Source organism: Brachyhypopomus gauderio, chromosome 9, assembly GCF_052324685.1.
Source record: "Brachyhypopomus gauderio isolate BG-103 chromosome 9, BGAUD_0.2, whole genome shotgun sequence".
In the NCBI taxonomy this organism is placed as follows: Eukaryota; Metazoa; Chordata; class Actinopteri; order Gymnotiformes; family Hypopomidae; genus Brachyhypopomus; species Brachyhypopomus gauderio.
The window spans coordinates 15227245-15243659 of NC_135219.1; the positions used below are offsets into that span (position 1 = coordinate 15227245).

The following is a 16415-nucleotide window of genomic DNA, read 5'->3' on the forward strand; positions in this document are numbered from 1 at the left end:
TCTGTGACATTTCCCTCTCTGCCTCGCGCCTGCCCGCCCTCGTCCGTAGATCAGCCAGTGAGATGCCGTTCACGATGTCCACGCACCATTGGCAGATACGCAGCGTGCAGAACTCATGTCATCTTCTGCAGAGCGCCCGTGTTCTCCGAATGGACTGGAACGGAAGCCACGCTATACTAATTTAGTCAGCGCCGAACCCATCACGGCTCAGGTGGGGCGGGGCCCGGAGTCCCCGGAGGATCCGCCCAGACAGATGGCACATGACATCAGGCTGTTCTTCATTGTTCCAGTGGCAGCGTTAGTGCCTAGTAAAGTCACAAACAGGAGTCTGTGCCGGGAAATTACGAGTCCAGCTCATGTTTAATCACCTGATGAAAGAGGGGGGGAGAGGGGAGGGGGGGGTCGTGGTGGGAGGGGAGGGGAGGGGACACTTTCTGCATGATATGGGAGAAGATCTTCCAGTTTATTGGAAAGCGTTTTGCAGATGCCAGGCCTTTTAAAGCATCAGTGTGGATGAGCTCACAGACATTGCTTTAAAGGCCAGTCAGTCATCATTCGAGTGACACCTTGACTCACGGCGCTTGAGATAGAGACATAATTGGGTATTGCGGTGTTAAATGAAGCAGCAAAATCCCATCAGCAGAGATATCACGATGTCTCCCATGAAGAAGAGCCGTCACCACATCAGGAGACCCGAGATGGAACTGAGATGTGACATGGTGACAGTCTGAAATGTGAGAACGCTGTTGAAGCGAAAAATAAAAGCAGACTGTAACTTTTATTCCCAACAAGAGCAATTCAGTTCCCGCTCACAGGCGTGTGACTTTGAAAGGGCTTTCTGGTGCACACAGCTGCCAATTACTAATTGTTTTTTTGTCCCTTTCAGTTCTTTTTGTACATTTCAGTGAAAGGTGATAAATACATTCAACAGTTGAAATGATTTCAACACGCAAAAACCAGAAGCAGCTAAGATCAGAGATAAAGTCTTTATTTGTCAAAACAACAACAAAAAAATTTTAATGTTGCTGTGTTAAAAACACCACATGAAATATCCATTAATCTTCAGAACTGAGATGAGAACATAGTAAATTCATACATAATTAATTAGCTACTTAAAATGATATTTCTGCCAAATAAATCAAACATACTGATCTATGTGACTCCAGGGATCATTTGGTTCTGCACCTGTGATTTCAGTGCAGTCTGACTGTGGTTGCAAATGGTGTCCATCATCTAGTACTGTCTTAGTCTAGTACTGTCTTAGTCTAGTACTGTCTTAGTCTAGTACTGTCTTAGTCTAGTACTGTCTTAGTCTGCCATATGATGGCTGTAAAAAAAAAATAAAAATAAAAAAAGAAGCCAATCTCAGGAGCCTAATACCATCATTATGTCACACATAAAAACAAGACCAGAGCCTGTGGCAAAAAAAAGCAAAAACCTACTAGTCTGAGAAGATGATAAAAACATCGTGGAATTATCATCTTGTCCTGCAGCCTGATGCTAGTCCAAGCGTTTCACCATATACGGCCCCTCCAGCTCGTAACCCATCTTCCTGTAGTAATTCCTAGTTCCTACGCCTGAAACCAGGGACAGATGAAAGCCAGTAAACAAGTGTGTGCTAATGGAATGATCGGAGCATAGTTTAATTCGGAGCTGTGTTTGCAGTGCGGAGACATCTCAAAAGCACCGGCACAAAGGTGGTGTCTAAGGCTATGGCACACGTCACAATACCAACGCAGATACCGTCTTCCCTTTCCCCCTGCTGTTATCTCACCTCTGCAGCTGACTGCTGCAGACAACACATGGGTGTTTTACTAAAGTGGGGGAGGAGCCAGAGCTGGGTCCGACCATCGAATACACCAATGAAACAGAGCTACGTGTAGTGGCAGGCCAATCGGTCGATGGCGCCCACGTCGGTTCTGGGAAAACGGTTGCGATCATCGCTCGATTACCTGAGATAACGGCGAGTTTGCTGGAGCCGTGTTCGTCGCGGGATATCCTCTCGGCCTCCTCCATCAGCATCATCCCGAAACCCTGCAAACACAGACGGGAGAAAGTAGGGAGCGCTAATTAAGAGACAGCTAGGCGTCGAGAAATGGGACCTGACGGTATCATCTCCCTGAGCAACGGAGCTAGAAAACTCCTTGTAATTTAATCACCGCATCAACGACGACAAACTGGCGACTGCTGCATTAGCTACACTGCTACTGCTCGTCTTGAACAGACTGGGTTATGCAGCTGGAACAAGGACCTCAGCGCCCGCTCACTCAGTTAGCCAACCAGCTTGAGTAAACACCGTTATATGAACATGGGTCTGCTCTGTTTTCCCAGATCCTCAGGTCCATCAGCAGTGTTTACGTACGTTTAATCTCTAATCTACTTCTTTTATTCTCGGCACCGTCAAGGTCAAAGTCTCTTTCAAGGTTATGAAGCTGAACTAGCTATAAGAGCAGGACTGAGGAGCACCGCACTTCCTGTCCCACCCCTTTTTAAGAAATATGACCTGGTGCTGGAACTTGCTGGGGTCACGGCTGCGGACGGGCACCACGCTGCCGTAGACGTGCAGCTCACGCACGATGGACGCCCCGGTCTTCAGCTCGGGACGGAAGGACTGCGGCGAGCAGCGGCGGAGACGCAGCAGGCCGATCAGGATGTCCTGCTCGGGGTCCTCGTAGGACAGGAACGTCTCCCAGCCGCCATTGGCCACGTAGTCACGGCGAATCAGCTCCACCTACACGCAGGAGGGGGCGCCACACGTGACGTATAATGGCCATTTACAGGAAGCTGCCTGAGGAATATACGGCTTAACAAAGGCAGGGCGTTAGGATGAACAGGCCTCAGAGCCCAAGGAACATTACCTGGTATGGCCGCACTTTATGGTGGATCTCCTGAATACCCACCTCTCTGGTTCTCACGTCTCTACACTGTAGGGAAAAGTGGAAAACCAATTCTGTTCATTTCAGTTTCGATTAATTGTCTGACAATGTACGGTCTTCAGAGCAAAACAACAAAGTGGAGAACGATCGCTACCTGGGTCCCCATATCCTTCATGCGGGCCAACGCCAGCTCCCTCAGGTTTCCATGTTCTACACCAGAGCTCACCAGTGGCATGGGAATGTCCCTAACACCCAACCACACACACACACACACACACACACACACACGTGAAAAAAGAGCCAACTGAACCCTCCTTAACACTGCGCACCACTGTGCTCAACAGCTTATCAGCTACGTGAAAAGCAGACCAGACCACTGCTGGAACACAGTAATGAAGACCAGTTAATGGAGACAATTTACTGTAGGCTGAATGACACATACAGAGGCACGGAGTTGTTACCACAGCGAGGAACGTCAGCTCCCCTGCTGTGGTGCACGACGCACAGTGTCAGCACTTACAGCCGTCCCTAAGTGCTCTGAGCCAGTATCAAAAGGAGTTTGATACAGAAACACTTCAGTCATCATGAGCGAGTCACCTTACTGACAAACCTCTTTAACTGTCGAGTTGTTTGTTTATTCAGTCAAACCCGTTTCTGGCGTGAAGGTGGGTGCCGTACCTCTGCACGCGGTACACCCTCGTCCACGGCGGCACCAGCGCCAGTATACGTGCCACCAGGTCAACCAGCGTGCTGGGAGAGTAGCTCTTGTAGCGGCCCGTCTTCCACAGCTCATACAGGCCCGTGCCACGGATCACCAGCGTGGGGTACAGCTTCAGGCCGTCCGGACGGAACGCCGGATTCTCAAAGAATTCCTAAACAGCGAGAAAAGACAGAGAGACGTTGGTTAAACTACACAAACATTTTAATAGCTATACTTGCCATCTACAGGAGCCATTAAAGAAGAAGTGGCTCATTCAGTCTGGGACTGAATTTGAGTGTGTGCCATTTTTTTGTCAAAGGTTTGTAGCCTGTGGCAGTAACTTCGATAATGCAGGAATAACAGCACTTGGTGCTTGAACAGCAAACGTTGATGGTGTTACTCTCACTTTGGTTAGAGTTTGAATGTGTATCTGTATGACCGACATCTGACTCAGAGATATATTATCTTGTCAATCATGCAGCTGTGGAAGTGAAACCATGGTAATGATGACTGAACCATTGCCATCAAGATGATGTCAGCTTGTATTTCACAGGTTTTGCTCAGGTTGTCCATATGATAAACAATCATTACGTTAGACAATCAAGTACTGTTAAAGAAAAAGAAGAGGTTTCTTTTCCCATAACTTTAAGAGAAAACAGAACAGAGAACTACTTGAGTCACTTGTAGCTCCTGGTATGCTCAAATCTAGCGTTCTCTTTTACAAACCAAAATTAAATACCTGTGTGTGTGTGTGTGTGTGTGTGTTGGGTGGAGGAGCCTGCACTGAGTCTGATAAGTGGAGAGGCGAGTGCTGCTTGTGCCTAATGGGATTCCATTATCACGCAGCCGTGCCTCCTTCCTGCCGCTGCTCTGGAGATAGCAGCGACAGGTCCCCCCTCTCCACGCCTGACGGAGGGAGCAAGGAGCAGATGGGTGGAGCTGGTGGGATGGGGGGGTAAACAGAGTGCGAAGGTGGAGGCGGGTGACGTGGGAGAAGCTGAGTGGTCAGCGGTGAGCGTGCCGGTGTCGGCGGAGGGCTGATGGGGGGGGTCAGCGGGTCAGAGTCTAATGCACACAGCTATTAATCTTTCTCCCTCCCACACACAACGCTTCGCACTGGAGCGCTATCACTCAGATATGTATCCAGATACAGGGAGGAGCCAGAGCCAGGTCTCACCGTTTATCGCACCAATGAGACAGAACGGTGTGTTGTGGCAGGCCAATCAGTGCCCACTTCGGTGTTAAAAAACAACAAAAAACAGTTGCAGCCAAGTCCAAGAAGTGTCTCCTAACTGGTCCAACTTTGAGGCTTACAAAAGACCCAATGAGAACACAGACATGCATTCTGCTCAAAACCACGGCATTATCTGGGGGTGCGAATTGGTTTAGGCAGGAATACTCCAGATTACTGCAGTACATTGAACGGTACCGAATCAAAGAAACCACAGGAATATCAATGCAGACCACAGACAGGAGACCAACCGTTAGTGACAGCACAGCTCAGAAGAGCTCGGCTCCAATGCTACTAATACAAGAAGTACTTTGTTCATAACAGATTTAATTGTTCTCTATTCTCACACAAACGAAGACTGACTGGCCTTTGTGATGGGCCGAACCCACCCAGCTGTGCTCCACTATTTCATTATACATTCACATCTATGCTGTTAAATTTTTACACCTACCCAAAATCTGCAGTATGCCTCGAAGAGCTCACGTCATATGTAAAACAGCTCTTCCCTGTGTCAGCAACAGAGGAACAGCACTGACGTACACACTCATTTTAAAGAGACTCTAAATGCTTCTCCCCTCTCGTGACCAGTAAAGCCTGCCTAAGTACGTGCTGTGAAGCCGACGGGGGAGCAGTGCATGCTGGGTATGGTACTGGAGGACCCGCTGGCACGGTGAGCGCTCCCCGCTGCCGCTTAACGTGCGTCCCGTCGGAGGGGTCCGCCCCCGACACGCCGCACGTCCCCACTGCAGATTGGATCTTCCCGCTCCGCTAATGAAGCCCCCGATAAAACGTGCTCTATTCATTTCCCATAATAGACCTCCAGATAATGTAAAGCAATGTGTCACAGTTGGACACTGACGAGGGCCATAAAAGCCCCTCGTCCTCCCACAATCCCCCCCCCCCCCACCTCAACACATCACTTCCTGCCTCATTTACATTCCATTGTCATGCCTGCTGCTTGCCAATTAGCTACAGCAAACCCCGGACGTGAGAATGTACAAAACCAGTGCAGTGGATCATTGAAGAGTGCTTTGGACATTCGGATTTCCTTGGAGTTAAACACCTCCAGTACGTAGCTCAGGAAAACCAACGCAGAGTAAAAACGTGCTACAGACCTGCAAGACATTCATCAACATGGCAACTCATGCACTACAGTTTTCCTACGTACAGGCGTGCAGCAGATCCAGATAACTGATGCAATTTGAGAAAACCTGTACATTTACAACACAGTGGAAGCAGACAGCAGCACAACACGCCTCTCTCTGCAGCATGCGGAAAAGGGGTTGGATCCATAAACACGCAATATATCCACAGTCTCACTAGTGAAAAGTCCTAGATGTTATATTACAATGGCTAGATCACATGTCGAGATGAGCAACTGACCTCCACATGCTTTGTGTTCCAGCATAGTTACTGTTGTAATTTCAGTCATTTCTAATGAGATTTTGCACTTTTGTCCAGCGTTTGATCACTGTGTTCACACTGTAAAGTCAACGTACACCTATCGAGCATGTTATAATGCTCAATGTAACTGGTCACAATAAAATAACAAGTGGATTATGTGGCAGAGACACAGCAACCACAGCTCTGCAACACAGGTATCAAACCCAGGTATCAAACCCAGGTTTGGAACCGAGATTCAAACACACACCCAGATCTCCAGAACAAAGAGCCTTGACACGGTGGCCAGAACACACTTTCCATCACACATTATTCATTTCCACTCCGTGTTAACAAATGTGTCAGTCACAGCCCTACTCCAGTGGGGGAGGGTACAATGTTGATTTAGCAGGTGAAATTTCTCCATTGCCCAATCAAATGTCATGTAATTGATGTCTTATAAATAGACATCATCTCATGTTTCAACAGTGGGACGTTCCATAAGCCTACAAATTAAACTACGAACACATTGTAAATGCTGTGGGGGTTGATAAGACATAGTTATTACAGAATCTCATTAGGGCTTTTTACCTAGCAACAGTAACTACCCTTCGGTGTCCTCTGAGACGAGGTTAAAGGCGTGTCATGTCTACAGCACGTTTGTACAATAGCCTACAGCGCAAAGGTTGAGGTTTTGTGTTTTTACATTTCTCCATTTCCTGCGTGCTGGAAAACTTTTACTACGCTACAGTTCAACAAGAACTGAAATTAGCTCATGACCTCCTTGATTAGCGCGTTACGCAGAGTAGCAGCGAAATGAATAACTGCTCCACAGGGCCTGAGAACACTTGTGCGTTGTGTCTTAGTCAGTGACACTGAACTGCTTTCTTCTCTCCATGCATGCGTCAGCCGGGCACAAAGCAGAAGAGATTATATGTCTAAATATTCATTAACGTTTCCCCTTTGGACCTGGATTTGTTTAATGCTTCCCAGTGACATTTCGGTGGATTTCATAAAACCTTCCAGCGGTAGAAAAAGCGCGTATAAGATGCAGAGACTGTTGCAGCCGTAGCCGTCAGCTCCTGGCCGTGCTCTTCAGAGATAAGCTCCAGGAGGCAGACTGCTCCGACGCTCATCCCACACGCAGCTCATTTCCGTTTGAAACTCAAACAAGCCCAGTAAGAACTTCGCAACCTCACCTGATCTTCTGGAGGAACACGAGGGTGTGGTGTGCTCAACACCCCCCATTTTCAGAAGTGTGTACAGTCCTCATGAGAAACACCTCAAACGCAGTTCTGATCACTGTGTCAATTCAAGAGACAGGGGGCGGAGCTACTGAAATGACAGGGGGGCGGAGCTACTGCAGAAACGGGAGGTGACCAACAGCCGTCAGAGGAACGCAAGAGGAATCACAACAGCACAGGAAGCTACAGCTACAGTTAAAACGCACACACAATAAAACTACTGTAATTACCATGTTATCCTGTAGCACTGATGACCACAAGCTGTGACTGCACAGCTCATTAATCACAGTCTTGATCCCCACAAGCACCTCTGTCTGGTAGTCTTGACAACAGTAGTCATTTGGTACCCAGTTCAGATCTCTGGACCAGGTGTCCAGTTCCACAGCACGTAAACCAACTTTGCTTGGCCATCAATAGCAGCTGGTCCATCATTACACTGACCTTCCCTGTCAGTAACGGTGAGTAAAGTCAGCACAATGCATGCAGTTCAACACCCTTCACCACTGTGCAAGACTACCAGACAAGTGGTAACATATCAAAGGTGGTGTGATTTTTGAGAATATACATCTCTGTAATTATGGTTATTCCCTTCCAGTCTCTCTGTTTTCAAGTTTGTGAGAGTTAATATGACAAATTCGAAAAATTCTTGATATTATGTATGAAAAAAACCGTTGAGTCTAGCCAAGCCTGTTTTAGCAGGAAGTGCTACTTGAAACCAGAGAGCAGAATCTGAAGCAGCTGGGAGTAAATATTCCAAGCTGAGGCAGGATGATAAGAGCCTCTCCACATCCCAGCCTCCACCCGCCTCCACCCACACACCCGCCTCCACCCACACACCCGCCTCCACCCACAGCAGCCGTTCCTCCGCCGGAGCGCAGAGATACTCACGATGAACTGCTCCACGTCTCGCTCGATGCCCACGTTGGGCAGGTCGGGCATCATGTGGGCTACCACCTTGAACCCAGCGTCTTTGGCCAGGTGGAAGGACTCGCACACGGCTCGGACCGTGTGCCCCCTGGAGGACACATTGAAATGTGTCAGTGAAATGGCTCCACTGACATTCAGCAAGCTGCTTTTGTTGCCGTGCAGAAAGCCCGGAGTGACACGGCGGCACATGTCACCCCGCGTGAGACGCCGACCTGTTGGTGTCGCGTGCCACGTCCTCGTAGACGCTCTGCACGCCGATCTCCAGCCTGGTGCACCCGTACGCCAGCATGTCACTCAGGTGCCTCTTCAGGCAGTAGTCAGGCCGCGTCTCGATGGTGATGCCCACACACTTGGTGTTGCTGCGCTCCGAGTACCTGACGGAGAAGCAGACATGGTGCGGTCAGCGATGCCAATGGCCAGACCCAACACTGGCCCTCCAGACACACTCCTGGCCCTCCACACAGGAAAAACAAATCCCCTAGAGTGAGAGGTGACCGCATAGAATGACAGATTCATACTCAACAGCTTTTGAAAATAAATAAATCGTAATATAATCAGTTTATGAAGAGCACTTCTCCTTTCCGGGACATAATTAAATGGTTTAAAAATGCATTTCTGAATTAAATAGCAAGCACAATCAGCTGGGTCAGTGTGCGACAGCTCTACTACATCACAGTTCAACAAGTGTTGATACGAGCGCGTGACCTCCTTGATTAGCTTGTTAAGCAGTGTTGAAGTGAATGATGGCTCTGGTGTATGTGCCATTCAGGGTTTATCTGGTATATGTGACTCAGATCACACCAGATCATACCAAAAAACAAACATCAGGTGCATTTCTCAAAGAAAAACAAACAAATGTTACTTTGGGGAAAAATTCTGATTTTGGCTGTTAAGTCTCGTGTGGAGTCACAAGCTAGTGTCACTTATCTAAAGTAGCACTTTCAGTCAGTGGGGTTGCTGCTGGGTTTGTGCCTGTGTTCATCTCTGTCTTCACTATGTAAAGAGTGCTGATATACAAAGAGTGCACAGTACCATAGCACGGACCCCGTCCTGCAGGGACACCCCATACACACAAACACGGACCCCGTCCTGCAGGTACACCCATACACACAAACACGGACCCCGTCCTGCAGGGACACCCCATACACACAAACACGGACCCCGTCCTGTAGGTACACCCCATACACACAAACACGGACCACGTCCTGTAGGTACACCCCATACACATAAACACGGACCACGTCCTGCAGGGACACCCCATACACACAAACAAAGACCCCGTCCTGTAGGTACACCCCATACACACAAACACGGACCCCGTCCTGTAGGGACACCCATACACACAAACACGGACCACATCCTGTAGGTACACCCCATACACATAAACACGGACCACATCCTGTAGGGACACCCCATACACACAAACAAAGACCCCGTCCTGTAGGGACACCCCATACACATAAATACGGACCACGTCCTGTAGGGACACCCCATACACACACAAACACGGACCCCGTCCTGTAGGTACACCCCATACACACAAACACGGACCACATCCTGTAGGTACACCCCATACACACAAACACGGACCACGTCCTGTAGGGACACCCCATACACACAAAGACCCCGTCCTGTAGGGACACCCCATACACACAAACACAGACCCCGTCCTGCAGGGACACCCCATACACACAAACACGGACCCCGTCCTGCAGGGACACCCCATACACACAAACACGGACCCCGTCCTGTAGGGACACCCCATACACACAAACACGGACCCCGTCCTGCAGGGACACCCCATACACACACGGGACACCCCATACACACAAACAAAGACCCCGTCCTGCAGGGACACCCCATACACACAAACAAAGACCCCGTCCTGCAGGGACACAGGGTCTGCTAGTGTCATGTGCCTGTGAGCTCCAACCTGTGCAGGTGTCCCAACTTCACTTGCAAAAGCTCCTTGAGCGCTAGCGGTTGGAGGATCCTGATAACTGGGCCTGTCATGGCACCTCCATCAGCACCCGCATGGAGGAGATGTCCAAGGCCAGAGCGTGTGGCTCAAACCGGCCAAAGCGTTCGTTTGTCAATGTCATCAAAAGAACAGCTGCAAAATGCAGAGCGTGGGACAATCCTAATGACCTCACCAAGAGAGAGGTCCTGCAGGGGTGGATACACACACACACACACACACACACACACACACACACACACACCTCATTCTGAATGCGTTTTACCCTCAGCTGTGACATGTGCCCAGGGGGGGCCTTCATTTTCCTCCTTTCCTTTGAACATGTTCAGTTTGTAAGCTTTACGATATGGATCTCCTGTGATAATGGTTCAAAGTAAGAGTTTAAAGGCGAGTCAAATGAGGCAAAAGTAATTCACTGTCACCATCCCTCCACACACACACGTACACACACACACACACACACACACGGGCGCGCGCTTGCTGCAGAGATAAGGGCTGCGGCTGAAATCGAACCGTTGCCCTCCTCGTATTTTCGTGATTAGCAGACAGAACAATTACCACAATCGTGTCATCTCAACAAACCCTGATAAGATGTGCTGGTGCAGTAATCCTGCCCCCCCTCCCACCACACACATGTTCTTATCAGCAGGCACAGATAAATAAACCAAACCTCCCAGTAATAAAGCGTGCAGGGCCGGCAGGCTGGGCATGTCCACCAATCAGCTCTCACGCCCGTCACTCCAAACTTTCGCCATGGGCTGCAGCCGCCACAACTGCGTCACGACTTCTACTGGAGCAGACGGAAATAGCACGCGGAGATAAACCACGTTACACGCATTAGCATATGAAATGGGCAGCTAAACATGACCCGGCGGTGTGCCAAACTCTGGAGATAAGACCCACAATGTCATCGGTGTGGTCACCAATTATTGCTCATCTGTCCCGTAGCGCATTGTTTTAGTGATGTGGTATTCTGTGAATACTTTTACCACATGTTCGACACCATGAATCCCGTCAGCGGCTGTTTTGGTAGCAAATACAGGCGTATGATAATCTGTGTGGATCGAGCGGGAAACTGGGGGTGATCGATACCAGCGCTCACAGGACAGCTGCAAAACTGAAGATAATGGCTCATGTTAAATAAAGGACACCAAACCCACTCAACCTAAATGAATAAATAAAGGACACCAAACCCACTCAACCTAAATGAATAAATAAAGGACACCAAACCCACTCAACCTAAATGAATAAATAAAGGACACCAAACCCACTCAACCTAAATGAATAAATAAAGGACACCAAACCCACTCAACTCAAATTAATAAATAAAGGACACCAAACCCACTCAACCTAAATGAATAAATAAAGGACACCAAACCCACTCAACCTAAATGAATAAATAAAGGACACCAAACCCACTCAAATTAACAATGTTCACACTGCACATCATCCCCCATCTTTTCACATTAGCGGCGGTGTTTACCAAGCTTGATAATGAAGCGCACACACACACACACCCACACACACACACACACACCCACCCACCCACGGGATATTACAGCAGTGCCTCTACTCCAGCAACCCCCCGTTAAACTCATTAAGGGCTTGTTCATTAAATTTGGAAAGGCCACATTAGAGTAGCTATAAAACCTCAGCAGCCCCCACACAGGTAACTCACTAGTGTCTCTGATGTCTGCAGAGTCAAGATTCAGTAGAATGTGCCCAATTTCCTGAGTCAAGAAAACTTCTGTAAGCTCAGGAGACACTGCACATGAGCACACAGACTCAGGAGACACTGCACATGAGCACACAGACTCAGGAGACACTGCACATGAGCACACAGACTCAGGAGACACTGCACATGAGCACACAGACTCAGGAGACACTGCAGCGTATCTCTGAACAGCCACGGGGGGGTTTCTGCTGGGAAAGACACAAGAACTGACTGACATTTCTTTGGAAGTGTGCTCACCATCCCCAAGTTACACTATCTGAGTATGTAGCGTGGGATTAATAATATATGTCCTCTTGGAATGTGGGTTTAACGGCTGGAAGTAGCCTACAGTAGCCACTGACTGGACAAGCAGCGCTCCATGTGATGCATCATACAGCTTAAACACACTCCAAGATATGTTGCATTTGATGTTGCCATGTGAACCATCAGCCAACACTGTCTTGAAAAAATTACAAACCCATATTATCAGACACAACTGGCATAAGTGGCCTGTTGTTGCCAGGTTTGAACAAAGTCAACAAATTTGACTGCAAAATAAGGTGGTAGGCAAGCCAGTGCAGCTGCTGTTAAGAATGAAGTGTGAGAAGAACTGTGTAATAATCCCTGACGCCGGCGTCTCGGCCCACTGGGTTCTGCCTCCAGCTCTGTTCTGCGTGTACAGGTCTGGAATCAGATAACTGCACTCTGAGGCCCGAGTCTGTTGTGACGAAGACGAGCTAGAATGTTATTTTCTCTACAAGTGCTACGAGAAACGTGCCAACAGCTGCTGTTAGAACACGATGACTAAAACCCCCACTGACTGGCCTCCCCCATGTTAACACACATTTCCTCGTCTTATAACTAGATCCATTTCAGCCGATAATGGGCAATCAAATATGCTCTTCTAATGTAAAGGTTTGTGTGCTCTTCTGCACACTGTGTTATGACGGCAGTCAGGAAGCCATGGTTTTAGCACCACAGCTCAGCATACACATCTAACTGCTCGGTGCACAGCGCCCTCTAGAGGCGGGAGGCGATAGCGAGAGAGGCTGTTACCTGACGGCTTCGGCCACGTTGTTGGACACGTGTCCTGACAGCGCGTCGTGGAGGGAGCGGATGAAGTAGTCCCTGTAGTCCTCGGGCAGCGCCATGAACGTGCCGCCCATCACGATGAACTCCACCTTATCCACACTGTGACCCAGCTGTTTCAGCTACACCACACACACACACACACACACACACACACACACACACACACACACACACACACACACACATGCCCAAATACATCCAAACAGAAAATTTGGTGTCAGAAGTAAACACTACCCTAGTGCTGTAAAAAAATTTTATGCAACTGTAACGTTTTGCTGAAGTAATGGTAGAAACTTTAAGGGTTTTCTAAACCGTGTCATCAGGGCTGTTATACATTCCATCTGATTCACTTTTACTCACTGTAATTAAATGCAATAATCATCATTTATCATACAACTGTAAGCGGTTATATGATAATCTAAAGTGAAGATGGTTTGCGGCAAAAATAAATAAACATAAAAACAAAAAAAAAACAAAACACCAAACTGGTGGTGGAACCCCAGGACTGTGTGTCAGGTGACTCACCTGTTCCACCCGGTGTCGGGTCTGCAGGTAGGGATCGTATCGGGCCCGGATGGCCCTCATCGACGTAGGCTAGACGCAGTAGAGAGATCACACAGACAGGAAGCGGAGATATTCAGATGCAAGAGTACTGCTACCTCCGCACAGTGTGGTGACATTTGGCGTAAAAAATTACCTCATAGCCTGTGTAAGATTGTGTAGAATATTCAAAGTCAGAGTCAGGACCGCCTGGACAGTATCTGTGTGGACAACCCAAAACACACACACACAAATCAATCCCAATTCTAGAATCTCAGAAAACATTCATATTTGAGTCTCTGACATGGTATGCAGCTGTGTGCTGTGATTCTTGGTCTGTCTGTGTAGAGGCAGGCAGGGTATGTCCCAGAACCTTCCAACGGCCTGAGTCATCTAATCAGCTCGAACCCTGCCAAAGCCGGCCTCTCACTGACAAGCACAGGGCCGTGGATCATGTGATGACCATTCAAACCCCTGCTGATAGAGTGCCCTTTCTACCTAACTGGAGAGAAACACCTCAACCTATCACTTCAAGGTGAGTCACTGTGAGATGAACTGCCCTGCATCCTGGAAGAATAAAGATATCTGCTTCAAAAGGTGATTCTTTCCTTCCACACAGTGAATGAATGACCACATCAGCCAAGTTGGTGTAATAGTCCTTTATGTCCGCCATTCCAGTAACACGATGCTCCCACACGCAACGGGGGTGATATTAACGAGCGTAACAAAGGTGACGTTAACCAGCGTAACGGGGGTGACGTTAACCAGCGTAACGGGGGTGACGTTAACCAGCGTAACGGGGGTGACGTTAACCAGCGTAACGGGGGTGACGTTAACCAGCAGCCGTATACTCACACGCAAATGTTTCCCGTGAAGCTGATATGTGGACAGCGATGGGGCTTACACATCACAGCAACAACGGCAATCTAGAGAAATCAACAACACACGTTCCACTGTAAATAAGGTCTGTGCTTGCATGCACGTGTGTGTGTGTGAGAGAGAGAGAGAGACTGCAGCACATCCATCTCCATGACGGTTAGCCATCTTAATCCATTCAGACCTTCAGTGGTCTGTTTCAGGCCACAAAACAACTGATAACCAGTTATTTCTGGGTGATGGATCAATCTTGACCCAACAGTGACATTGAGGTGTGTGTGAGGCCCCTAGCAACACTGCAGTGTCCAACATGCGCATAGCAACACCCACTCACACGTCCTTCACAGCAGTGCTCTGCTGAGCAACGTTTGTCAGTTGTATACAATATCCAGTTCGTACAGGTGGTCAGAAAACAGTGATATGTATTTATATACTCATGTTGAATCATACTGAATGTGTCACAGTGCAACAGTGAACTGTGATGTGTTGAGCTGTGCTGTAACACTAGTAAGAGGCGTGAAGGGCGTTGGTGTAACTCTGATGTGTTGAGCTGTGCTGTAACACTAGTAAGAGGCGTGAAGGACGTTGGTGTAACTCTGATGTGTTGAGCTGTGCTGTAACACTAGTAAGAGGCGTGAAGGACGTTGGTGTAACTCTGATGTGTTGAGCTGTGCTGTAACACTAGTAAGAGGCGTGAAGGACGTTGGTGTAACTCTGATGTGTTGAGCTCTGCTGTAACACTAGTAAGAGGCGTGAAGGAAGTTGGTGTAACTCTGATGTGTTGAGCTGTGCTGTAACACTAGTAAGAGGCGTGAAGGGCGTTGGTGTAACTCTGATGTGTTGAGCTGTGCTGTAACACTAGTAAGAGGCGTGAAGGGCGTTGGTGTAACTCTGATGTGTTGAGCTGTGCTGTAACACTAGTAAGAGGCGTGAAGGACGTTGGTGTGGTCGTACCCCACTCGCTGTGCGGATCGGCTTAGCCTTCAGTTTTGGCAGGAGGGACCGGCGGTACTGTGGAGGCACCGCCGCAATGATGTCCACGAGACGGGGCTGCGCGGACAGGCCGTACTTAGCAGATGTTTTTGTCTTTAATCTGACAGGACAAAGTAAATCCAAAAGTACTCCACGTTAATTACGTTCTACTAACTAGGGAACTGCACAATTGCTGTCAAATGCGTGAACATTTGCCTTTTATTTGAGGATGTATACTTGTTTAACCGATAATCTTACCTTAATAAGATACTTACTTATTAAGGTTTATGTCTTTCCCCTGCTCGTGAGCCTCAACCAGCTGTTTGATGACGTCTGCAATCGTCATCATCATCAGTTCAGCCCGACTGACGTCACCTGATGCGGAGCAGAGAAACGCTGACGTCACACACATCCAGGCGAGCACGAGCGGCGTTGCAAAGATCAACCAACTGGATACCAGGCAAGTTAGCTTAGCAAAACTAGCTACTAAGTTACCACTAAAATGTTAGCTTGATAGCTAACTGTGCTATACCGACAGATATCCAGCTTGTTGTAAATGTAAATGTGTTTAACTATTTACATGGCAACACCTGCGTAGTTAGCCAACTGTCTGGCACGTCAGCTAGCCGCCTAGTTAACTAGCTTGTTAGACAGGAACCAAGTGAAGACTAGATGTTATTGTTGGGCTTAGGGAATACTTACTCTTCTTTTTCGGTTTTCCCATCTTGAGCGTGGCTCACATAAATGTCAAACTTGGAATATATCTGGTAAGAAAAATAACACTAGCTGAACATGTGGTTAAGGGAGGCTTGTTAGCATCTCACTTTACAAACGTCAACATGCTTTATGCCGCTAGACGATGGGACGTGTCGCAAAGTTTGTGTC

At 48.2% G+C, this 16415-nt stretch overlaps 1 protein-coding gene across 1 annotated transcript; it reads right to left on the reverse strand.

The window, feature by feature from the left end:
• Positions 1–973: 973 nt before the first annotated feature.
• Positions 974–16408, reverse strand: elp3 (elongator acetyltransferase complex subunit 3). Its single transcript, XM_077017526.1, has 15 exons — positions 16233–16408; positions 15806–15905; positions 15513–15651; positions 14538–14608; positions 13840–13903; positions 13668–13736; positions 13107–13261; positions 8571–8732; positions 8320–8446; positions 3555–3748; positions 3031–3121; positions 2859–2924; positions 2504–2731; positions 1953–2034; positions 974–1577 (listed from the first exon to the last, which is right to left on the reverse strand). Exons 1-15 carry the CDS (start codon positions 16252–16254, stop codon positions 1501–1503), a joined length of 1647 nt encoding a protein of 548 aa, XP_076873641.1. The 5' UTR covers positions 16255–16408; the 3' UTR covers positions 974–1500.
• Between the last annotated feature and the right edge of the window lie 7 nt (positions 16409–16415).